At 41.5% G+C, this 26,346-nt stretch overlaps 1 protein-coding gene across 9 annotated transcripts in view; it reads right to left on the bottom strand.

The window, feature by feature from the left end:
* The window catches only part of pcloa (piccolo presynaptic cytomatrix protein a), a 58,303-nt gene that overhangs the window by 9,411 nt on the left and 22,546 nt on the right, over nt 1–26,346 (bottom strand). For 2 of the 9 annotated variants that reach the window (XM_063500467.1, XM_063500468.1), the window contains exons 4-20: nt 23,313–26,201; nt 18,259–22,342; nt 16,407–17,935; nt 13,732–15,793; nt 12,237–12,284; nt 11,541–11,623; nt 11,267–11,342; nt 9,381–9,506; nt 7,459–7,567; nt 7,063–7,127; nt 6,434–6,618; nt 5,656–5,706; nt 5,363–5,493; nt 3,961–3,987; nt 2,813–2,906; nt 1,412–1,483; nt 1,078–1,324 (exon numbers count right to left, since the gene is read on the bottom strand). In XM_063500467.1, the coding sequence (XP_063356537.1) occupies nt 1,078–1,324; nt 1,412–1,483; nt 2,813–2,906; nt 3,961–3,987; nt 5,363–5,493; nt 5,656–5,706; nt 6,434–6,618; nt 7,063–7,127; nt 7,459–7,567; nt 9,381–9,506; nt 11,267–11,342; nt 11,541–11,623; nt 12,237–12,284; nt 13,732–15,793; nt 16,407–17,935; nt 18,259–22,342; nt 23,313–26,201 (11,878 nt within the window). The other 7 variants (XM_063500464.1, XM_063500471.1, XM_063500470.1 and 4 more) reach the window with 7 other exon arrangements.

Below are 26,346 nucleotides of genomic sequence, written 5' to 3'. Positions count from 1 at the left end.
TACCTTACAGGTGAGGTGCTGGCTGCTGACACTTGTGAATACATACAGAAGAGAAGCCATGAAAGGTTGACACACTGTGGATACAATGCTGAAGAGAACCAGAGAGTGTGAGGAGTGAGGGGAAACTAAGTAAGGAAAAGGAAATAAAGGAACGGAAAAAAAAAACTCAACAAAAGGTAGAACAGATGAGTGCGAGGAGGCCATGCTGCGTAGGCTTTATTTGCGTCTTGGTTTACTTGGTTGGAGGCGTTGTGGCGGCTGCTGCTGTGACTGCTGTTGGGCATCGCCCGTTGCTACGGCAGCGCCTCCTCTGCTTCCATTGAGGCTTTCCTGATGGTGCTGTCGTGCGGCGCTTTTGCTGGAGCGTGAAGCGCCGTGTGAGCGAGAGTGTTGGCTGTGTCCGTGGCTGTGGCTTTGGCTCTGGCCCTCGGACGGGGAAGGCTTCGATGTGCCAGGGCTACTGTGAGATTTCTCGATAGTGGGCACCTGTGTGTCTAAAACAACCAGATTCACCAAATTACCAAAAAAAAGGCTACCTTTTGCTTTTCTTAGTGGTTGTCACCTGTTGAGCACCACTCAGAACGAGCTGAGTTGCTGGCTAGTTAGATACTGAATCTAGCCAGTGTGTCTTATAGTCTATCGTGCTCATTAAATTTGATGTTACTTTGAGGTTATTTTTAACTAGCATTCAAAGCCTTCCACGGCCATGTTGCCCTCTGTGTTAGGAGAAAGATAGAGGGAAGCTAAGGCAAGGCCTCTAAGCAGGGTGACATCATGGCAACCAAGAAAACAGACCACGAGAAAGCAAAAAGCATGAAGCGAAAGCTAGAATGGGTGCAAAAATGACTAGAGGAAGGTGGAAGGTGGCGGTAATAAAGGAGACAAGACTGTAAAGAGAAAATGGACAGAGGTAGAGGTAGAAATAGAGAGAGCAGTGACAGGAAGAAAGCAAAAAAGAGAAAGAAAGGGATAAAGAAGAACAGACTACAGAGACGAGGAAACAGCAGAGAAGCAGCAGAGTGTTGTTAGGGGAAGATGGTGATTAAGTCGAGGTGAGGGGAATACATCGTGTCCTACCCTTGGCCGGATCTGGAAAGATCCCATGGCTTCGACTCTTGATGACAGATGATTTTGGGGAATCCTGATTATCATGCGAGGAGCCAGTGGTTTTAGGGGAGGAGTGCTGTGAGGAGGGTTTAGAAGAACTGTGACGACCCTGGCCTGAGTGCGAGCGTCTGTGGTGGTCCCCCTCACTCTGCTCCTTGAGAGGGAGCCACCGCGGGATGTTGTCCAGCTGGGCAGTGTTGGACAGATCAATAAGGACCTACAAGCAAATAGAAAAGTTTTTAAAAGTTATAGAAAACCTTTATGGATTCAAATATGTATAAAATATAATATTAAAGGAGCTTACCTCCCCCAAGAAATCATTAGAGGAGCCCTTGTCATAGTCCCACACGCTCACCTCCAAAGTCTTCTTCTTAAGCTAAAATGTACACACAGTTGAAGAGTTCATAAAAAAGTTTCAAGTTTAAAGCTAAAGTTAAAGCAGTTTCACGCCTTCAAGCAGCTGAAAAACAAATAGAAACGGCGACAGAAGTTGGCAGTTTTGCTGTGATTGATACAGGCTCACTGAATCTAAAATGGGATCTAAACAGATATAATAAATCTCAGCGATACATCCATCTGCTCCGCTGAAAACCAGTGGCAACGATGACAGGTTGGCATAAAAGCAGTAAAAAAAAAAGCAATATATTGTGCTGCAGTTTTTGTTATTTTCAATCTGGAAATTAATCAGTTGAGGGCTTTCTTATTTGTCCATTTCATATATGAACTATTACAGAGTTATAGAAAAATGCCATTAAAAAAACAGTGTAAGATAACAATAACATTTTTGAGTGTCTGAGCTCATAGTGTCGGTTTACATGTTGCTTGAGTCTATAGCTATACTAGTGGTTTTGTTACTCTGTACTTTGGCAGGGCATGCTAACAAGCTCATGATGAAGACACCTCCAGCTTATGATGTTATCATGCTGATACAATTGTGTTTGCTAAGAAAAAAACCCTAAAACATTTAAGCAAAGCAAAATATTAGCATTAAGACAGTAATATCAATACCATGCGTGAATAATAGACTGTATATAAAAGAGGCACCCCCACCCAACCATTTAGAGTATAAAGGCCCAGCATGTAAGGAAGCAATATATGTTGATTCTATTTTCCTGCTAATTATATCTGGATGAGAAGGTGAAGAGCAAAGTTATCAGCTAATGTTAGCAAGCTTGGTTAGCAGGTTGCATACAGTTAAAGAAAATGGTACAGATACTGTATATGTGCACTGCAAAGACACAGAATCAAAGCTGGGAGACAAAAGTTTTGGAAATGTTCTTGTTACGATTAATAACAATTACACAAAGCGAGTCATATTACTGTATTTGTCAGATAATTAAATTAATAATTCTCCAAAAAGCACCAACACCACAGTACAGTGAGGCCCAGTTCAGTGGCTCGAATTAGAAGAAATAAAGCTTAGAAGACAACCCATTGGCATGGATTTCATGATGTGGAAAAATAGTTTTTTTATATAGGGTGGTAAAAATGTTTATTTCTTCTACAAATTTCAGAATTTTAATGTACGAGACTATTTATTAGCTCAAGTGCACTTTGAATTGGAGATTTTGGTTTGCTGCTGGCTGTGTACAAAATTTCATTGCGTAATTGTGAGATTTCCTAAAAGAATCCACTAGGGTTCAAACGTGTCACGTGTACCTAGACACCGTTTTAGTGTAATCAAGTGTCTCTGACCACACAGTACCTGTTCCAGGTGGATGTTCTTATAGATGACAGTTTGGTTCCACTCAGGGTTGATAGTCTTGCCTGCGTGTTTGGTCTTCCTCTTGTTTTCGGCACTGGGGGGAACACATCACAGCAACACACACTTGGTCAACGACATGTATGCAAATAACATGCGTGTCAGTGAACCTACGCATTGCAGGGAGCAGAAGATACTGGAGTAGGGCACAACGTCACAGTAGAGGGAAAAGAATGAATGTGATGCACATTGTTTGGATGGTAACAATGTATGGGCCTATGTGCATGGATAGCAGGGTATGATGTCAGGGTGTGCTGCAAAAAAGTCCATTTCGATGCCCATCAAGTCATTTAGTTTCACAGAATTTTGATGCATTGAAAGAACAAATGTTTCAGGTCTCCAGTAAGAAGAAAAGCACCAATAGTCGCAATAACAAAAACAAACATAATGACCGTATACCAAATGTTTTTTTTACCTATTCTGAGTTAAGATATTTCACATGAAAAAGTTATGCTGGGCATCAATAAATGACTTGTTGACATGGATATTTTTGCAGTGTGTAGGGTTTGAGTTCAGACTGTAGCATATGAGTAAGTCTGGAAGAATTAGGTTGGAAAAGACAGGGACAATCTACTCTATACTGGACAACAATGGTATGAATTGGCCGCAGGGCAAAATAATAGTGTACACTGGATGTGGATGCAGGGCACTGAGGGTACATTATGATGTCAGGGCACAATGTAGGATATTACTGAGGGATTTTAATAACAAAACAGGGTCAAAATCTAGGGTATTGGGGCCGATGTTAGGGTTTCAAATTACGATGGTTAGAAAGGAAAAACAGACCATCTACCAGAAAAAGACAACAGTTAGCTCTGAAAACAACACAGGGGACTATTAGTTTATATATGGTAAGTAAAACAGATGGTAAAATAATAATATCTGGGGCATCCAAAGAGAGTATCATGAAATAATGGGTACTAAGGGAAATATATTCAGGTTGAAAGGAGTTAGTAGGACTGAACTAAGTGACTTTTATCAATAAACTTCCAGAGAGAAATTAACCTTGCTCTTTTTTTTGCCTTAACCAAAGTGACAACCAATTATCAACCAAAACAGAACCAAAGTGCCAAAGTGGGCAAGTCACATACCTGGCATTCTGGACAACCATGACCTGACTGAGGGGGTCCAGCATGCATTAAATATAGAGAACAACATACAGAAACAATAGTCAGAGGGAGGGTGGGGGGCGGGTCAAAAAGTGTCTGTGGACTGTGAGTACATTTGCTGGGAAGGGAGATTGAGTCTACACTTAGCTTAGGTTTAGCGTGTGATTTGTCAAGTGTGCGTTTTAGAAAGGGGCATGAACAGGAAGCTGCGGTCTGCTGCAGTGGTGGAAAGAAATTTTGCTATAGTGTGTACATGACTGCATGTATGTGTGCTGAGAGGACTCCCAGGTCACATGACAGATCTTGTGGCAACCGGAGTGGAGATCTGTCCCTCATGAGCCAGATCGCGCAGTCTGATTTATTTCTTGAAGTTTCTACTGCAAGAGCTGGAGGCTCAACATTTGTTTTATGTAAAACAAAATAAAACCCACTGTTTTTATTCTGGCTTCTCAGCATTGAGACGCTGTCCCATGTAGTTGCCAGAAGACCTGCGATGCAACTGAAAAGCCTCTCTATGGATTGCAGCTGGCATTGATAGCTGTGAGATTCCATGTATACACACACAGGGTATACACGAGTATGTGCACACATGCCTTTAAGTGTGCATGTTTCCATAACCACTTTAAAGTGGCCGTAGGGCTTGTGGCTGCCATTCTCTCAGTTTCTTTAGCATAGCCCCAATCCCATTCATAACTCACAGTGGCATCGGTGCATGAGTCAACCTGAAGGCGTGTGAGAGTGGCAGCTAAAAACCCCACAGCTATACAGTATATTATTACTTTTATCTGAAATGATCCCTGGAAAAAAAAAAAACCACTCTCTCGAGGGACCTCATCTCATGCCGAAGAGAAGGTGGGAGAGTCAATTGCATTACAGTGCAATCACAGTGGGAAAGGGAGCAGTAGACTTAAGCAGGAGTCTGGATTGTATTGCAAGTAAATATGAGAGCTATTGATTTTGACTGCACACCTACAGTGGAACACACATCAACAGGGGCAACTCAAGTGCCTCATTATATTTACATAAAGTTTATGCCATTCGGGAGCAAAAAAAATGGGCTGCTGAGTTTTGGACTTATACTATGTCAAAATAAAAGACGACCTTATGCATAGTAGCACATAGGCGTTATGGAGTTCATATCAGAAACATCCATGTGTTGCACATTGAATGATGTCATGATAAGCCAAAATCAATTGTACATCGATTTTAAAATGAATGGAAATTAAGTTACTGCTTAACAGACTGGCTGTCTGTGTAGCCTAGATGGAAAAAAGAGATCTTAGCTAGAATGCTGCTACTGCTTCTGAAAATCTGTATACTTAATTACTTGTTCTAGCTCTGAAATCCTTAACATGTGCTTTCAGTCTAAACACTACTAACTCACCCTCTCCCTGGCAGGAGATACACTTTAACGAATGGATCGGAGTAGCCATTGTTATCCCGCGGGGCAAGGTTTCTGGCCTGCAGGACGTGAACTATCAAGTTGCCAAGCTGCTTGTCATAGTGGATTTGAAGCTGCAAAAAGAAACACAACTGAATTACAATAGATTTGGCTGCATTTTAGTCTTGCATCTATCTAATTTTAGCAAAAATAACATCCATCTACTCAGATTCTATACTCTTAGAATTAAATCTACACAGATTACAGATGTGCAATAATAGATTTGTGTCACAAACCTGTATCTCTCCAGAGACAGGGTGGGATTGGCTCTTTGTTCCCTCTGAAATCTGTAAAAGATGAAAACAACATGGTGAAACAGACAAAAGTGTAGGTGGAAACTTTGTGTGTACTGGTAGCTGATTATACGGTGGTGTACAGTACTTTATGCAGTGCTTTAGGCTAAACTGTGAAGTCTCTGAATCATAGAATCTGTGCATCTGTTTCAGGGATCCTTTCAGATAATTGACATCCTTTAAAAAAGACATAAACTGTTACCTCATTATAACTAATAAATACTTATATTATACACATCTTAAATTCATATTGAGTTAGAAGTAGATATATCTATTATGAAATCAAAGACAACTACTAGCAAAGGTTAAAACAAAGCTTAGAAAAGCTCTTCAGAAGCTCTCTGCAGACAGAGGGATTGCTTCAAAATAAGCTTTCCCAGAAACTCAATATTGCAATCTTAATGGTGCTTACAGTGCAGCCAGGACTGCTATAGTCAAAAGAAGACCATGCACTTCCGTCTCCATGGATTTACATGGATAGAGCAAGCATCAATATCAAAGGTTGTGACACAGAGTCAGAAACAGCAAAGGAGAAAAGGAGGAGCTGGGGTGAAGGTTGGTTGCAAAGCAGCTTGCAGATTTGCAGCGACTGTGGGTAAGCTAAAAAAGCCTGTGTGAATAGCATGCCCTATGGTATCTGTGGATTGTGGCTGGGGTTGACATGTTTGCTTGGCTACCTAAAACTTAAAGAATATGATTGATAGCATGCCTCTAAACTCGCCTTGCTGCTGTGACGTTTCTTGCTGACTGAGGGGGATCCTGGCTGACCGGGGCTGGAGGTTGCTGAAGTGGTGGCAGGCAGGCTGGAGGAGGAGGTGGACAGTGGAGCCTGCTGCTGTGACACTTTCTGCAGCTCAGCCGCTAGCTGCTTGGGATCAACACCTGGAGATCTGGGAGGTCTGTCACCTAGAAAGTTAACACATATGGCTATGAGTACAGATCATCATCACTGCACATAACAAACCAAAGGATCTTGACAACGATCTGTCCCGGGACCAAATGAATCATCACTATGGCTCTTAACCCAATTCACTTCCAAGTCAAATTCAATGGAAAAGAAAAGTGAATATTAAAGTGCCACCATAGAGACAGCTCTGTGAAAACAATCACATGTTTCCAGAACTGTTCTGTGTAACAGACTGAGGAACTAGGCCACAGAAAAAAAAACATGGCTCAACTTGAGAGAAAAAGAGAGCTGAAGATAAAAAGCGATATGAGAAAAGCGTCTGAAAATAACAAGAGACAAAAGTTAATAGGAAAAAATTGAGGATGGAGGAACAGGAGTGAGGAGGAATCAGTGGAATCAGTTCCAGTTGAAATTATAATAAAAATAATTAGGTAATAACTTACCTTTGCTGTGCTCCTGGAAATCTAGGTGCTGGGAACCCTCAGACTCTGCCAACATGTTGAGATCCCTGAAAGTTGGAAAAATTACATTTCATACATTTCTTAAAAGTGAAACTAAAGGAATTAAATGACGAGGAAAAAAAGACAAAAAAAAAGGTACCAGAAAAGCCACGGAAACATCACTGAAATGGGGGAAAAAATGATGCGACAATAGTTAACTAAAAAACAGGACAGCAAAGCTAGTGATTATGACTAGCTTTTAAATATTAGACATGGGGCAACAGTAATGTCATGAAGGGGTTAAAATCCATCTTAAATATAAAGAAAAGAAAAGACAAGAATGACACTATGGCAGGTTGAACAGAGTGCACAAGAAAAAGATTGCAAGGTTATACTCACAGTCTGACACACACTTCTGCCTCATTACACGGCTGTCCAACGAGCCCTTGTACCTCTTCATAGGTTTTCCCCGTCAAAAGAACACCATTCCACTCCAGGACCTGCATTCCTATATACGATTTGCACACCCAGAAGAGCAATCAATATTGATCCTGTATTTTCCCATATGCAGTGCTGTACAGACGCATCCCTCTAAATAAAAAAACGAATAAAACCTATCTCATAAAACAATAAAATGATTAAAAAAATCAGTCCATTCATTTTAGTCATAAGTTATTAGTTAAGAGCAAGCAGAGTAAAAGGGTCTGTTTAATCTTAAAAATATATAATTTACAATCAAATACACTTTTCTCCAACCTGCTTTAGCAGTGACACATGTCTCAGGAAAGGCTGATCATTTCTATGTATAAAACAGCGCAGTGATATTCCACTCAGCACAGCAAACCCACCGCATTCTCCAAAACACACCCTGCACGCTGGCAGGACTTACATGGCCTGAAACAGCTCATCAGGAAGGTCCTCTGTTTTCGACGGTACTCTCGAGCTGCGTGCATGAGTGAAAGGAAAGCTAGAGTACACTGTATTCCCACACTGGTATTATTCATCAACACCCTTGAACTGTATATAGTAGCTTTTGGAGGTTGAATTTCAGCGATCAAACAAGCACCCATTCGTACACACACTGTGTCCTTCTGTGACACAGAGCCTCTACCCCTGTTGAATCTGACAACGTTTCTCCATATTCGCACCAGACAGAGTGAGGCATCGTGTTCCCACTGGCAGAACCGAAGTATTTTGCAGCCATTCTGCTCAGTGTTGATGACAGGGTTACGGGTGTTGTTATGGTTATGCTGTCTGGCTAACGGCACCACAGATGTACCTTGACTCTTGGACTACAGCAGCCGCTAACAGTTTTCGTTTTTTCTCTGTGTTTTTCTCTGGCCTTTGACTTAAAGAACAACTTTCAGTATCATATTTCTATCTTTTCATGGCACTGTTCTCTCTGGAACCCTTTATAGTGTGCTTACAAAAAAGTGGAGAGCCTTAAAGCAAAATAAAGCAGCCATGTACTAGAATAAAAAAGAAACAGGAGGAGACGTAACCAAGAGCAGCAGGTGGTCATGCTCAAGTGCACATAAACACATCCTCAGAGTACAGGCAGATGGATTATACACGTCTAAACTGTCCAAACTCAAGCTTTACTGATTGTGTGACACCCTTCATGTGAGTATGACTAGGAGTTCACTGATCTCATACTCCCCCATGTAAAAAATCAATATAATGTGTTCCTGTTACACACAAAACAAGCAATTTATTGTTAAAAAAGGCCATATCTGTGGGTTAAGAACTATAATATAATGATTTGTATTTTAGAACAGTCATCAAATAATACAATACATTTGTTAAGAAAATAACTCTGCTATCATGACACAGCCATTAGGTTCTATCTCCATTCCAATTAGTCAAAAGGTGAAAAATGATAATAAAATAATACAAATATAACTGCTGGTTTAAGCACTCTACACCCATAAGCTTCTTGTTTTTGGTTCTCATCTCTCATGACCAAATGTGAGTCATGGCCCGTCGCCTGCAGGTGATAAAACTAAATGCAAATGAAGACCTATTTTTGTAATCTCCCTGTTTCTCTCACTCCAACTACATGTTCGATTCTGTCAGTCTGTCAGCTGCGAAAAACCAAAGATGTAAATGCACCCAAATTACACGCATGAAGAATAGGTTTGTTGAATTTTAAACGAGAAGACTGACACATTTTGTATCTTAATTTTGGATTGCACAATACCGGGTGGTACCCCTTAACTGTATGACAGAAGACTAGTGAGTTATCTGTCACATTGTAGTTACACTCCATTTACTCTACTTAATTTTCACAATAAGAGATTTAATTAGATGAAAGAGCTTACCTTCAAGAATCTTTCCTGTTTGTTCTGCCGCTCCACCGGGTAACACTTTGGCAACATATGCTCCAATGTCTCCATTACTACCAGGGACCTCTTTTCCTCCGACCACTCGGATACCCAGACCATTTCCTGTTAATGCCCCAAAAGAAAGACTGGTGAGGGTTTATGGTAGAAGTAGCCCACAGTCTACAATATTTATAATTCAATATATGATTTCTTTTGTATGACTGTACACAAAAATAAACTCACCAAAACAGCCAAATAACATAAAAGTGTGACTATTATGTAGAAAGCCAAATACACTGACTACAGAGTCAGACAAAATAAAGACTGTATAAAAGACATGACCTGAATTCTTTTTAATGGCCACAAGGGGGCAATGCCTATGGTTTCAAAAAAGGGAAAAGTGCTTTTGAGTTTGAGTCAGTTTTGAGTCTCAGTCACTTGTTTTAGACCATATTTAATAAAGCATTAGGTCCATTTTCTAAACCCTTGTCATACCATGTTCCAGAACTGAGGATTATTAGAAATAAGCTCATTGGCTAACTACTTGTGATTCACGAGTCAACGCCCAATGAGCACGCAGTTTCACAGCCAGACGTGCCCCTTTCTTAAGACCTCTAACTTTAAAAGACCAACATGATGAAAATCCTCATCTTGAGGCTTCTAAGGAGACTTCACAAGCCAAGAGGTGATGTAGCTATGCCCATCTTTTATACTGTCTATGGTCAAAATAGAATTAAGCCTGTAATTTGATATTTTGTATCAAATTAAACATGCAAGTTATTTACTAAAAATACAATAATTTTTCAGAGATAAGCAGATAAAATGTAGCTAAAAGTTATGGGTTTAGATATAGTGGGAGTGGGAATTAAGCTAGGGAGCTAGCCAGAACTACCAATAGCTAAAGCTAAAGCTCAGTATAGCATACTTGCTGGTTTTGGCTAGCTGTAAACTTTGACTGAAAAATATGCACTTTGATGCAGTCTCTGAAACTTAATTATTTGCCACAATTAAATTACTAGATGCTTAACCCAAAACTGATGAGAAAACCCAGCTAAACTCCAGGTAAAGCTTAATAGCTTAAATTTATATGTTTATTTAAATCACAGTCTTAAAGAAATGTGTGCATCATTTTGTTTGCAGATTTTCTGTGTCCAGCAGCAGTTTAGGTCATATGTAGCAGCACACTGTCTACACACTGCACACTGTTAGCCAGATTAAACCACTACCCCTGTATTGATTTTTTCAGCCTACATAAAGAGGCTTTCAATTACGCAAAAACAGAAACCTTACTAATTTTGAACCATGAAACCATTTTTTATGGTTATTGAAGCCAGAACAAAAACATTGCAGCAAAATGACTCAGTTCAGCACTGGGCGCTAGTAAACAAAACGCTTCCTTTCTGGGCTGCTTGTTAATTGCATAAGATAATCCTGAGTGTGAGGGATACGCCATTTTGAGCATGGCAATGACTGATGAGCGTGGAGGAGAGCCAAATCAAAAGGGAAGCCAGGAAATGAAATGCCGGGCTGCTTTGAGCCTGGAAGAGTTGTGTGATGCAACATATAGGCTAGCAAAGTGACCTGCTAGTTTGCTGAGATTTGGCTTGAATATTAAGTAATATGCATTAAGCTAACTAGTCATGCTCTGTAAACCCAAATAGATCTAGGTTAATGTCTATATTTTGTTATGCATATTTTGTTGTCTATCCTTTGTAAATATTTTTATTTCATTTATTTTATAACATTCTTATTCCTAATTATATTTGATGCAGTCCTGACTGAATGTACAGCAGTCAATAACACATGAACGTACATGCCTTTCTGACTGTATAGTCAGTCACTCTACCATTAACATGCTGCTGCTGTAAACTGTGTTACTTTACCTGAGACACTGCGGTCTTTAGGATCCCTCTGCAGTTTGACCCTGAGGTGAGGGAAGGGGTAGTATGGACCTTTTCCCTATGGCCCATACACAATGGTAAGACGTTAAGTGCCTTGTTCTACTATACAAAAACCATACACCATTCATGCGACATATTTATATATATATTTATATATATCAAGATGATTTCATGTGGGTGCATGCAGCTTGGTATTGCATAGATGACACTTTGAGAACTTTACTACAGTGTATGTGTGTTTTTTTTCCTCTTTCACCTGTCTCTTCTCCTGTCCGTTCTCCGACCGCCCATCTCTCGGTTTGTCAAACCAATCTGTCTCTTCCCGTCTAAGGTGGTAGGCTTCAGTGATAAAAACAAGCACAGCTTCAAAACCAATCTGAGAATCTGGACTTTTCCATCTACTTACAGAGGATGGTTATCGGGTCATTTAAAGGTGATTACATGCCATTGAAAAAACGTCTACATATTAGTTGTTAGGTTGCAAAAAATATGAGGAAAAAATATGAGCCAAACAGAAGTTTAATCTGTTACACTTTTTGCAAAGTAGGAAAACGATGCCAAAAACCAAAACAATTCCATATGTATGCACAGAAAATAAGGCAGATTGAGAACGATTAAAGCACTATTAGTACAACACAGTAGCATCAACTAAATCTATCTTGCCATACTTGTCGACAGATGTAAATGTTGGGTATATTTATATAATTTTTCTCCAGTTGTTAGGAAGGTGAATGAGTCTCCTCCCCAACAAATGTGTGATGAATCTTATGAAAATTTTAAAAAATGTAAAATCATTTAAATTTGTTTGAAATTTCCAATATAAGTATTGTTTGTATTTCCAAATTCGAAATGTCTTAAACCTCCCCAACATTTAGACACCATTTTGTTGATATGCAATTTATTTGTGGTGCAAGTTAATATATTAGTGTAGAGAACTGAACTAATACTCTACCATTGGTTGCATCGTCTCTGTTCAAAGCCATCAGGGAATCACTTAGGGCTGCAATCAAGGCAAACGGGTTTAATGTATTATAAAGTATGAATAAAATATTGGGATCCATATGAATCAATAGGTAAATAATTAAACTGCATTCAAGACAACTCAGACATGGCATCTTTAAGCATATGAAACAAAAAGATAGGAAATGTTACTATGAATGTAGTTTGCACTTAATGACAGCCCATTTTGCATCCTGTTTTAGTAATACATTGTCCTCAGCTTAAAGTTTAGAAGTTCTAGAGCTGCTTTATAGAAGTTGTTTTTGAAACACATGATTTATTGCGAACCACTTCTATCACGACAGCAAGTGCTGGCAACAACAATGTTTTTTTCCCCTTTCCTGTTGTAATAGTGCTTTTCAACCACTGTTTTAGAAAAAAAAACACTGTCCTCATATGTATGACAGCTCATTTGCTTTCAGCTATAGAAGCTGCAGAAAAAATAATGAACTATGTTTGCTTAACAGAAGTTAATCAAATGATAAGATTTTCAGTGATCTTCTTACATGAAAGAGGCATGCATTTATTTCATGCAGCATAAAATCACTCATGTATCACAGTGCACAAAAGCAGATATTTAAGACAAGACATGCATGTAAAAGTTTTATATTTATTAACACAGAAGTATTGCAAACAAATATCATGCATTTCAAACAAAATGAAACAAAACAAAAAAAACATTTAAAATCTTCCTATAGTTTAGTCTTACTGGGTACTAGTAGAAAGTTAAACGCAATCATTAAATAACTAAGTAAATATCCTGTATTCACATTGTACATCAATAATCCAAAAATATATATTTATATATTACTGGCTATGTAAATGCAGACAGGACATCTAACTTTTTGAGTGGCAAAGGCACTTTTTTCATTGCACCATTTACAGGGAAAACATATTCTCTATGTGATCTATTTTAAAGGATCAATATACTACTGTTGTCTAAATGCATAACTAGAAGGATTTAAAATACTTGAGGCGTTTCAACAGCTACATGTGACATCATGTTGAGTTTTAAAGTTGTATTTGTTGGGGGATGCCTTTCATGTATCTGAAACAGAATGTCAGAATGTACAGTGCAGGGAACTCATATAGGAAGATGTTACACAAGAATTGGGATGAGAATAGAACAGAAAATAGAAAACAGTGTATACATAAAGATACATTCAAGTCTATAGGAAACAGAAAAGTTTACAAATGATTTGCATGCACAAAGGAACTCAATATTAAATGTACTTGCACTAGAAAGGAATAAGAAGACACATTCAACAGAATGCAAAGGAAAAACAAAAACACCTCAAAAGACACATGCTGAGTCTGAATGAAGAAACACAAGCTATATTTTACCCACTTTAGTAATAAATTCATGCAAGACAAACCATAACCAAAAAGTGTTAATGATGAAACACTAATTAGGAAAGAAGTGGCAGTGTAACAAGTCTGTTTTTTACCTTCGCTATCTGACATGGTGCCCTGAAGATCATCCAGCAGCACATAACTCCTACCCCTTGTTGGCTCTTCCCTGATATGTTGCTGCTGTTGGGAGTCTTGCAATGAAAGGCAAGAACCAAATTGGTCCCTTGAATCGGCTGAGATGGGAGGCAGAGGTCCCGCTGATGCACGGGCCATACCCATAGGCTGCCCAACAGGGCTCAGTGGACTCTCTTCTTCTGAATTCTGGGCCACTATGGGTATTCTCCCGCGCCCACTTTGGACAATGGGAAGGCTAGTAGGTTTGGTGCGACCAGATGGGGTTTGATAATTGGGGCCGTCTCCAGATGCTTCACCATCTCCTTTCAGCCTGAGTGAAGAGCTCGATGGGTCTCTTTTGATAGACAAGTCCAGGCCATAGCAAGATGTGGGCCTGGAGGATGGTCTTGAACGACTACCACTAGGATAGGCAGAATCTAAACCCAAGCTCTGACCCAAGTTTAGTGACCCAGCCAAGTTAGCACCCAGGGTGGATCCTAAATACTTTTGCTGCTCTGCAATATTCTTCCGAAGACCAAAGGTAATCTCATCCTGCAAGAGACGGCTGGATCTTGGGGATGCACTGGTGGACCCCAAATAGCTGGTATAGTCAGTCTCTAAACCTCTACTGTCTGTAATAGAGGAATACTTGGAGGAGATTTTAGGATCTAGTAGTGGTGTCTTATGTTTTTGGTACAACACAGATGCTGGGAGTTGTTTAGCTGCCTGCTTCTCAAGAGTAAGTCGACTGATGCTATACTTTTCTGACTTTGGATAGTGTCTCTGAGAGTAACCAGAGATGCTAGAGCTTGGTGTATAGTAGTGCTGTGAGAGACCTGTCAATTGTTCTAAGTTTTCGGTCCCACCTGTACTTCTCCTAAACTCTTGCTTAAGCTGCTGCTTTAAAAGTTTCAGTTCATAGGGTTCCTCCATGGTATCCTCTTCGTCAGGGGTCTTTCCAAAGGTATGAAGTCTGGACGTGGATCCCAAATAGTCAGTAGACCCCAGATCAGCAGCACTCCTACGAAGCAGTTTCTCTGCCTTTGCCAGCTCCCTCTCAGCCAGACTATAAGATGAGGACAGACCTGTGGAGCCTTTAGCTAGTTCTGCAGCATCTTCCAGGAGCATGTAACTCCGAGGTGTGTGGTGATCTACATCTGTGTAGTAGGAATCAGAGACAGCTGACATTGGGCTACCTGCTATACTTCCCACTTCTAAGGCTCTGAGATCAAGATGATTCCCATATTTGTCATACTTAACACCAAGGTAAGCTGATGAAGTGGGATCAGGCTGACGGCTAATGACATCATATTTCGTTGCATCGAGCTCTGAGAGTAGGGCTGCTTGTCTCGCAGCTTTCTGCTGCAACAAAAGCATTTGGTGGTAACTCTGCTGCTGGGAGGTAGTGAGCGAAGGGACAGAGGAGTAGATCGAATGAGACTGGTAGGACTGAGGTGTCTGGTAGAGAGACTGCTGAAATTGACTTTGAGGGTATTGGTACTGAGAGTATTTTCCATATTCATGCTTGGTTTGCGGTGGGACAAAGTCATCTAATTCTGACTGAGGAGCTGTCCTGGGACGTTCAAGACCATGACTTTCAATCTCCTCATCCTCACCACCTCCTCTAGTCTCTCGGATGTTGCTAACCTCACTGTCTGACATGTAGTCTCTGTCCTCTGCAACACTCTGTAAGTAGGCCCTTTCCCTCTTCTCTCTTTCTTTAAGCAGTGCGTCTTTTCTACGATTAATGCCCATCTCCAAGTATCTTAGCTTTGCATCTATCTCTTTCTCCTCCTCATCTAATTCTGCTTGTCTTTTGCGGAGCTTGGAAGACTCGCGCTCCACCAGATCTAGCTCTCGATCAATGTCTTGTAGGATCTTGGCGCGTGCCATGTTGGAATTACGGCACATTCTTCGACGGGCTGAGCCAGTGCTATATGCTGTCTGTCCAGTGGTTGTTGACTCATCCTCTGATGGAGGATTTGGGAGAGTCCTCTTCACCTTCTTTTGAGTCCCTGTTGGTGTACCACCTGAGCCTTTGCCCTGTAGGAAAAAAAGTGTTGTAAAAGTAGTTTAGTTCCCAAAATAATTGTTTAAGGAGCCTTCATCTTCATAAACAATATGCTACTCAGATAAATTAATTAGTGATAACTGCTAGATTTTATATGAGTAATTAAAACAGAGCAAACTGTATAAATTTAAGTTGTTTGATAGTCTTCCTCTATAAGGATGTATTGCAGTAGAGTTATTGAAAGACAAATTGTTGATTACCTTTTTTCTAGGTAACAGTAACATATGTATTTCTGCCCATAAATATTCCACACTACTGTTGCACAAGAAATAATTTATTCACAAACCCTTGATGGATCTCTGACAGCTCAGTGTTTCCTGCAATCTCAGCTTATTTCCAACTGTTTATGTATGTATGAGATTCTCAGTGGTGAATTGCCCAGGCAGAAAACTGACTACAATACTCCATGATATTTTACCTAGAAATGGGATTAAGCTGAAGATAACTCTCCGGAAATGTCAAAATTAATCAACCAAAAGAAAAGTTTAAACACAGATCACACCATCTGAATGTTAAAATAAATTCATATTTTTGGTTTGTGGTTTTGCTTCCTGGATTTATGTCAATTACAATGGTAGTACTTACAGTATAGCCTTCACCATACTGGGTTCCAGATGTTGCTCTTTCTTCTCCTGTTGGACTCATGGGCTTAGGGTCAGACATAGATCTCTGCATGGATTTCTGTCCTCTGGGACTTGCTGGAGAGGCTTTTGATGGATCAGGACTTCCTCTTAGGTTTTGTGGGCTTGTATCACCAAGGGATTTATCATAAGACACAAACTCAAGGGATTTGCTTGGTGAGATACAAGGGGATACAGGGGAATAGAGCACTTTGGGGGATTTAGGAGGGGCCTGAAGAGTAGAAGAATCAGCTTTGAGGTTAGCAGACTGTCCTATTTCTAAGGGGGTAGGTCGTTTCTTTGGTGAGGTCCTTTCAGAATCTGAAAGCTCCATTCTGGTATCCATTCTAATGTTCCCATCTGTATCAGTTTGTATAGAAATCTCAGTGTGGGCTTGAAGAGACATCTCAGACTGCCCACCCCTATCACCTCTGGCAGTACGTGGACGGCTTTGTCTGCTTCTGTTCTGAGCCTCCCATTCATCTTGATCCTCATCATCAGTCTGTACACAACTGTCAACGCTCTTTTTAGCAGTTCTCTTTTTTCTACCTGCTGTGTAAGCTTTGCTGACTGCTTCATCCTCTTCATCTGTCTGGCACCCACTATCTGTGATCTTTCGGGCCAGTACAGTGCCATCAGGTCCTAAGACAACTGCCTCTTGTATGTCCCCACCTGGGTACATCTGACGAAGCTTTTGCTCTTCCAGTTGCAGACGGAGCTGCTCTTGGAGTCTCTGAATCTGCTCAAGCTGCTGCTGCTGCTGAGCGTAAGTTTCTTTCTGCATTATAAGGTGAGCCTGTCTTTCCTCTTCTTGCTGGGCAAGTATCTGCTGTTTCATGGCCTGCAGCTCCTCCAGTTCCTTTTGCACCATGAGTTGTTCGTGTTCTCGGAACCGCTGAATTTCCTGCCGTTCCCATTCTAATTCCTCAGCCAGGCGCTGTTGCTTGAGTTTTTCCATTTCTAGTCTCTCGCGCTCTGCCTGATACTGGCTGTCTCCAGGAACCATGGGTGAAGAAAGCGCTTCCAGTGAAGCAGCTATAGCCTCCAGAGACGCATCAGTATAGGTGTCAAGAGATAAAGAAGTTGCTGCTGTAGTTGCAGCATCAACAGCAGTAGTACCTCCTCTAGATATCTCTAGATTGAGTGGGGCATCTGCTTGTTCTTCTGCTGCAGTAGTAGAGATGGTGGATAGAAAACTGTGGGATCGAGTAAGTGGTAGGTTCTGGAGGTTGGAAAGAGAAGGCATGGTGTCGCTGGTATGCATACCTGACAGGGTGTTGTATGCTGTACTAAATATGGACCCAGGCTGGGTGGTAATGGCATATGTAGATGGGACTGGGGCTGCGACAGAGGAATAAACCACTCCATTTGATGATCTCAAAACACTGCTTGTACCAAAGAGTGTGCCAACAGCACTTGTGACTCTATCTTGAGAATAGGGAGGAATTGTCATTCCAGCGTAAGTTCCTTTCTTGGAGTAGTCAACAGCTTCACCTGTCAAAAGTCAAAGATATCATTTCAGTCCCAGTATTACAGAATTATTAATTGTTGAAGCAAGCCATGCCTTGTTCAAATAATGAAAAAAGGTGGAAGACCAAAAAAACTCCAATGAGGTTCAACAAAGTAACAGCATGCAGGTACATGCAAAAAAATATAATGGTAAAACAAAAAGATGATAAAAAAAACAAAGACAAAAATGTCCATGCAAAACAAAATTAAAAACAAAAAGTAGCCATTATTTCCACATTAGCCATGAATAAGTGGAAGCAGTTCAAAGTGACATTTAAGTGACAGGTCTGCAATGTCACTGCACTGACCTGCATCAGAAATCTTTGCTGAGGTAAGATCTACTGCACCTTCAGTTGTGCCACTGAAATTATAGCTGTTTTTACTCTTGTAAATGAAGAGACCAGCTTCTGCTAGGTTAGTATCTGACATAGAAGGTTTAATTCCACCAAACCCTCTCATGCCATAAGGCGACCTGTCATACTGATAGTGGTCGTCACGATATCCAAAGCGATCTTCAGGCAAGGGTGTGGTAGGTTGGTGAGTAGCACAACTTCCTGCAAATGGAAGCTTGTACACAACATCACAACATACAGCTCTTTTCCCTGCAGTCAGATCCACTGGTTTGCCATCGTCTGTGATTACAGCTGTAACCACTTCGGTAGACGCAGCATCCACTGAAACCACAGTGTTGAATGGTTTATTTGTGCTGAGGTCAACAGCTCCTGACACTGTGGTTGTGCCATTAGTTAATCCATTAGCAATACAACTTGCAACAGAAGCGGGTGCAATTGTTACAGGGGTGGCCTGGAGTGTTCCTCCACTCGTACTAGATCCAACTGAGAGATTAATAGGGATCTCAGCAGTAGCATGAGTAGACGGCTGAGAATCAATTGGTCGATAAACAATTTGAGAAACAGGTTCAAATGATTTGTTTTTTGTTAGTTGAAGGGGTACTGAAGAGGGTAAAGAGGTGTCCAAGTTGTCGCGTCGCTGGATTGTGGCAGCACAGGTCACGATGGTGATGCTATCAGTTACTATAGAAACTGTAGATGATTCAGCACTGAGGTTGACCACAGGGGACTGCACTGCACTGCTGTGACGACTGCCATCAGTCGTAAGGGACTGATGTCTTGAGTCTGGACCAGCAGACAGATCCACACCACGCGTGGTTGATTCTGGATCCACTTTCATAGTCCTAAGATCTACCACTTCAGAAGGTTGAATTGCCTGTCCATTCTGTGCTGGCAACTGGGGCATAGGCCTCTGCATTGAGATTGGGAGACCATTTGCCCTTGGAGCTGGCACTGGTGGTGGTGTCCTTTCATGAACAACAGAGACAGTGGTCCTTTGGACTTCTGTGGTAACCACTTGAGAGATGAGGTTGGGCATCACCACAGGTGGCTGTGCTGAGGCTGATATAGCCTCAATTATATGACAAGAACTAGATACGTGTTTTTCAGGGCCACAAATTTCTTGACTTTCAATGGATTCTGTGACTCGTGTATATGCCAGAGGCACCCTGGTTGTTTGAGGAGGTGTTTGTTGCTGCTGCTGCTGCTGTGAATATGGTTGAGGTTGAGGCTGCTGATGGTGGTAAGTCTCAGGCTGAGCTTGCCATGAAGGAGATGCTGGACCAGGGCTAGAGGGAGCATGAGTCGTAACACTATCTACAGGAGAACTAGGCTGAGATGGCAGAGTGATGACCACATATGTGTCACGAAGATTGCTGGCATATCTTGGAGAAGAAGGAGACTTTGGTGATGGTTGAAACATTTTGCTTTCAGAAGTGGGGCTTAGATTAAGGGCTATGTCACTAGGACCTGTGGGAAGTACAGAGGGTCTTTGTGGATGTGGGGCATGGGCAGGTGATGAAGGCTGTGAGCCAGGCTTTGGTGCAATTGGTGGTTTAACACCATGTCCTGGTTTGTGGCTATCCCCAATTCCAACGGGGATGGATGGCTTTGGGGGTACAGGAGGGGGAACATGAGGTTTGTATGTTGGAGTAACTACTTGTCTTGTAGGTGGTGCTTGAGCTGTAGTCATAGTCACTGTCTCTTGCCTTACTGGAGCTGCTGAAGCCTGAGGTGGAAGTGGAACTGGAGCTTTCCTGGGAAAAACAGTAGGTTTTGGAGGAGTGGGAGGAGGCAGCGGCGGTGCAACAGGTTCTTCTGTTTTTTCCTGAGAATTAGCCCTACGCAGGACAGTTGGCTTCGGGGGCACAGGTGGGGCAGTTGATACTACACTTGGTATACTAGGTGTATACTGGGGGACTGTAGGCAAGGGTGATACACTGGCAATCACAGGAGCTGATGTTTTTGTAGATGCACTAGTCAAGTCCACAATATCACCTTGGGATGCTTTGATTGTGGTTTCAGGTTGCTGATCTGATGTGGGTGATGGAAAAGTTTCTTTCACAGGCTCAGTTTCCATTGCTGATGTGACATCTGATACAGCATTTTTCTCCTCTTCCTTTTTAGGTATAATTTCATCATCAGAAGATAACTCTCCTGAAGAGCACTGCGTTACTTTTAAGTCTGGAATAGGGTGGAGTGCCTTTCTAGATGCAGTGGCTTCTACTTTTGGCTCATGCTGAGTTGGACTTGTTCCAGGGGTCAGGACTCTTTTCATTAGCTCTTCATAGGCAGTTTCAGCATCCAGCAATGGCTTCCCATCCATGTCTAATGTTATTGTACTGCTTTTGGAGACAGTAATATCAGCAGGTTGTAGCACAATTTCTGGGTTAGTGCTTTCCTTTTTTGCCTGCATATTTTGGTATTCCTGCTCCAGCTGCATGAATTCCTTTCTTTTCTTTATCATGTCTTCATAAACTTCATCTGGCGATCGCAACTTTTTGGGCTGAGTGGGAACAGTAATCTTCTCTGGCTCCTCGAGATCAGCTGTTGAATTGTCAATAAGAGATGCATAAGCATAATCTTCGATGAGCATGCCTCCATATAGGGACTCTTTTTCTGGCTGAATCTCACCTTTGTCAGCTGTTGGAGACTTGGCCCTCAGCATTATCTCCTCATAAGCTTCATCAGCAGATCTGAGAGGTTTTTTCTGTGGTTTATCAATATTTTGATCATCTGTTGGGGAGTGAAGAGATACAGACATGGGCAGCTGATAGGTTTTCTGGACTGCCGCAATCTTTGCAGCATGGATTTCCAATCCTTCAGGATCTGATTCAATACTGGGTGAAAAGTCTGAGCAAGATGATCGTCTAATCTCCTCCATTTCAGCTTCTTGCCTCTGCTCTTCAGTTGGCGAGGCATCTTCAATAGGGGAAAGGTTGCTTGGCGGTGTCTTTTGATGCTCTCGCCTCCTCTGGGCTCGAATCTCATCTTTATCTTTTTTGGATTTTTTCCCTGAGCCCTTCTGTTTTTCTTGCTCCCTGAGCAGCTCCTCCTCTTCCCGTAACTCTTCTTCCTCAGAAGAGTCTTCGATAGTTGGCAGCATTTGACCAGGTTGTCTGTGTTTGGCTTTCCTGTGCTGTTTACCTTCACCACTGCGGATATGGCTCGGACTACTGCTATCACTGTCTTCATCCAGTGAGGAGAGGGATGTTGGGGAAGTTCCAGGAGTGAAACTGGATGCATGTAGACTGGAAGACCCCTCACCTCTAGACCGATCATCTGGAGAGTCTGTCAGGCTTTCCATTTCAGGCTCTCCATCATCATTGGGTATAGACACAGGGCTGCTAGTTGTATTTAGCTCCATAGTTTGGAATTTGCGAACTCCAGTACCACTTTGTTGCTTCCCTTCTTTTATTTCTGCTTCCATATCTTTGTTTAAATCAGGTTTATCCACTAAAGTACCAAATTCCTTATCTTCATCATCTGGGCTTATGGTGCTTTTCTTGGTAAGCCGTCTGACTTTCCCTGTCGTGCCCTTCTCTACAGTTTCTGTCTTCTTTTGTTCCTTTTGTTTCTTCTCGTCCTCTCTAATCTTTCGCCGAACTAGGTTTTCCTCATCAGATGGTGAAGCATCTTCATTCTCACTCATTTCCATTATCTGTTTTCGGATAAATTCTTCATCATCTCCTGACATAGGGCTTTCTTTTCCAAAGCTTTCACTGCTATCGTCCAGGGAATCTGCCTTGACATCCACGGGCACAAGGAGCTTTTTCTTTGTGGTACCATTGCCGTTCTTATCAGAAACCTCTCTGTCCTCTTCTGAGCTAGGAGAGTCAGGTGAGAGAGGAAGCACTTCTAATTTACGCCTGGCCTTTAGAGTGTCTGTTTGTTTCTCCTCTTCTTGTGTGGTTGCCTGGGCCTCAAGGATGGGCAGGACAGTGCTTTCTAGCTTTGCTAGGTCTGATGGGCTGGTTGGGCTGCCTTCCTTGACAGCGGCTTCTTTAATTCCAGGCTCTTTCAAAGTCTCCACTGTTTTCACCTGATGAATAAAAAAAAAAAAACTTTTTCAGTATATATGCTTAATTTCTGACAATTAAGAAGACAGATGTTTTAAATGAGCACAATATGCAAGTTCATATAAATTTAGGAATGACAGGAATGAAAAATGAAGATTTAAAATATACTTCAGGAGTTAATAGGAATGACTAGTGTGGGGTATTTTTAACAATGACCATATGAGAGCAAAACCTTAAAGTATTATCCAGCTTTTACTATTCCACTTTCCAGGAATGTCATATGATCAATGAGTAATCCAAACATTACACTGTATATTTAACTATTTAGACATACATTGTTTAATTTATTATAATAATCTCTATGTGTACTTAAAGTAGATAATCATGGTATTGTAATGTAATGATTCATTGTGTTTCACTGTGTGTGTAATAACATGTCAGCTCATTTAACTAGCTAGTGTCTACTACTGTATTTCCCTCATTTGTGCTTCTTCTATTTTAACATGTGAGTAATATTGCTTTCACTTATCTGTCATTCATTTGGCACAACAAGAAGTCATTAAAAGCAACTCTGGTACATCAAATTAGCTGAGGAGGACTCTATTTATTGTAGCAGCATGTTTTTAACGAAATATTGATATTTGGTCCAAGATTATCAATAATTTTATTGCAAGGTGAAGCAGTAGGATATATTGTTCTACCAATACTTAATCCACCCTTTAGTAAAACTGATCTGGAATGAACAATTTTGCATTTCCTCCAACCATAATTTTTTTTTTTTTTTTAGATGTAAGTTATAGAAATAAAGCCTACAGTGTTTAATAAATTTATTAGATCACCACCCATTGTAAGGTTTATGCCACAGCTGCCCTAAATTAACAGTATTGGTAATTACCAAAATGAATTTTTTTATTTTGTTTCTGCAATGGTTAAGCAGTTCAGAAAGATCATTTCTTCTAATCTACCACTACATCTGCTAAATACTATGGTCACCTCAGAAAGTTCAGCTTCATCATTGAGCTTTTCAAGAGACTCCTTTTCCTCCTCCATGTTAGTGTTTTCCTCCTTCGGGCTGCTGTCCTGCTCACTTACTACAGAAACTGGGATTTCAGGTTCTGTGACAGGAGCTGAAGATACTGATAGAGGCACACCTCCATTTTCAAAAGCTGTCTCTGATACTTCATCCTTCTTTGATATTGCATTCTCGCCTACATCAAACTCTGCAGTGCCTTCTTTGTCGCACACTGCGTTTGCCTCTGATACTGAAATAGTTGTCTGCATGTTGCCAGCAACAGGTTGTGACTCATCGTCTTTTTTGTCACATTTTGCTTCATTCTTCTCTTTGATTGACAATTCAACAACTTTTCCAAGCTCTTGCTCATCGCCGCCTGTCACAGCTGATGTATCTTTTTCTGCTTCATGTTGATTTTCAGCAATACTCTTTGTCTTTTGTGAGCCCATCTCTGACTCATCTTGGAAAAGGTTCACCTCACTGCCTTGATCGCTGACATTTGTCTTACTAGTAACAGCTGAGGATAACACGCTGTCTACACTTTGCACTGGCACCTCATTGACCATTTGTGGCTCTTCGAAGTCAGGGGGTGGTGGAACAGAGATAACCGTTGCATTGTCAGATTTATTATCTGATTTTAACACCGTGGCTTCAGGTGTGCACTCTTCTTCGACCGCAGTCTTTCCTTTCTCCTGTGACTTCTCTGACAAGCATGCTGTTTCAATAATGCTCTCCTCAGCTGGCTCATTCTTTGTTCCTGCTTTTATCTTGTTCTGTATATCTATTTCTTCTTTTGGCATTTCCTCTGGAACAGTTGCAGCCGGCTCTAATCCCGTTGCAGATTCCTTCTTGTCGAGAAGAGAAGACGAATTTTCTGTATTAGTAACATTCTGTTCCAGAGGTTTCTGGTTACTTTCATTATGAACTGTATTCTCCTCCTTTTCTTTTTCTTCAGCAGCTTCCTCGTCATCAGGTTTTACCTCAGTAGTTATCGGCACACATGCATTTGTTTTAATCTCAACTGATGTTCCCTCATCAGCTCCCTCGGGTGCTTTCTGCGCTGTTGTGTCTACCTCATTATTAAGTTCCTGAGAAACTTTATTTTCAGCGGTGTTCTCCTCATTTGATTTCTCCACAGCTTTCGTTTCTCCTTCAAACTGAGCAACAGGAGAGGATTTATCTGCCAGATCAAGTAATGTGGGCTCCTGATCTTTTTCTGACTGTTCATCTTTCACTTCGTTTGCCTGACCTTTTCCTTCTGAAGCTGAGACAGGATGCTTTTCTGACAGTACAGAAGGAATTTCAGGTTCTACACTTGTGGCCTCTTTTCGTTTTAATTCTTGCTCAGCTTTATCAGGTTCAGGGACATCAACTTGTTCAACAGGGGACACAGAGTTCTTCGGTTCTACTTCTGTCGTTACTTCTGCACTAACATCACTCTTGACATTAGGTGTTGTTTCACTGTCAGGTGGAGTGTGATCTGCTGGAGTAACTTGTGGTTCACCTATCAGGGGTTTCTCGGCTGAAACCTCTGTTGTTTCTTTCACACTTGCAGCTGTAGTATCGGGTTGAACAGGAGCTGTTTCCTGTCTGACTGCTTCGGGGATCAAAGCAGGCTTTGGCTCAGCTGCATTTGTTGTCACTTCTGGATGCTTTTCTTGAGTGGGTTCCACTTTCTTACTATCTGCCAGGGGAGCGGCAGCCTCACTTTGCGTAATCTTGGGATTTGGCTCAGTTTCTGCCCCAGCAGGGTCTGTTGTCTTGTCTAAACCTGAATTAGTCAATGGATTTTGTGTCTCACCTTCCACAGGGAGAGAAAGGTCCTCTGTGGGTTTCTCAGAACTACTCTGATGTTGCACAACTGCTGGGATTTCACTGACAGTTGCACTCTGTGCTTGTTGCTCATCATTAGCTATCTCTGTACAGGGATGAGGATGGTCCTCTGATTCTTTCTCAGAGCTACTCTGTTGTTGCTCAGCTGCTGGGAGTTCACTGACAGTTTGTTGATCAGAATCAAATGGCTCTTTCCCTGGCTGAGGGGGATCCTCTGCTATTCTCTCAGAGCTGTTTTGCTGTTGCTCGGCTGGTGGGGCCACTTGGGTACTATCAGCTAAACTCTCTGAAACAGGAACTTCTTTCTCAGGGTAGATAGCATTCTCATCTTCTTCTTGTTGTTCTGCTGTCTGTGGTGGGTCATGCGAACTGTTCTCAGGAGGAGGAGTGCTATGATTAGGTGAAATTAGAACACTATCAAGCTCAGCCTCAGAGGGTGCTAATTTGGTCTCAGAAGTTGGTGGGGTTAAGTTTGCTGGTTCTACTACTGGAACCACTTTCTCAGGGTGACTAGTATGCTCATCTGCTAGTATTTGATTTTGTTCTTTTGAGTGTGAACCATTCTCAGGAGGAGGAATAATATGATTAGGTGAAATCAGTGCACTCTCAGGCACAGAGTCAGTAGGGGTTGTGGGCACTACCTTGGTTTCAGAAGCTTGTGGGGTTAGGTTTGCTGGTTCTACTACAGGAACTTCTTTCTCAGAATGAACAATATTGTCATTTGCTAGTGTTTGGTTTTGTTCTTCTGATTGTGAACTGTTCTCAGGAGGAGGAATACTACGATTAGGTGAAATTAGTGCACTATCAGGTGTTGATTCAGGGGGGGTTGTGGGCACTACCTTGGTCTCAGAAGCTGGTGGGGTTGGCTCTGCTGGTTCTACTACAGGTTTGCTATCTACACCAGCAGGGGTTGGGGTGGAGGAGGGAACAGGACCAGGAGGCTGCTTCTTTGGGGAAGCCATGGATGATGGTGAAACATCTCCCAGCTGGCCTGACATCGCTCTTTGAGTTTGACAGGTGAGGCAAAGCCATTCTTTCTGTAAGACAAACATAAAAAAAAAACACTGTTAGTAATTTAGCGTGAATATTTTTACAACCCAAAGTCCAACTGTGTAGCGTCCCCTCTTCTTGTAAGAACAGTTCATAAACCTCTGGGAACTCAGGAGACCAGTTGATCGACTT

The sequence above is a fragment of the Pelmatolapia mariae genome, linkage group LG17 (genome assembly GCF_036321145.2).
Source record: "Pelmatolapia mariae isolate MD_Pm_ZW linkage group LG17, Pm_UMD_F_2, whole genome shotgun sequence".
Classification (NCBI taxonomy): domain Eukaryota; kingdom Metazoa; phylum Chordata; class Actinopteri; order Cichliformes; family Cichlidae; genus Pelmatolapia; species Pelmatolapia mariae.
This window is presented reverse-complemented; position numbering and strand designations above follow the sequence as displayed.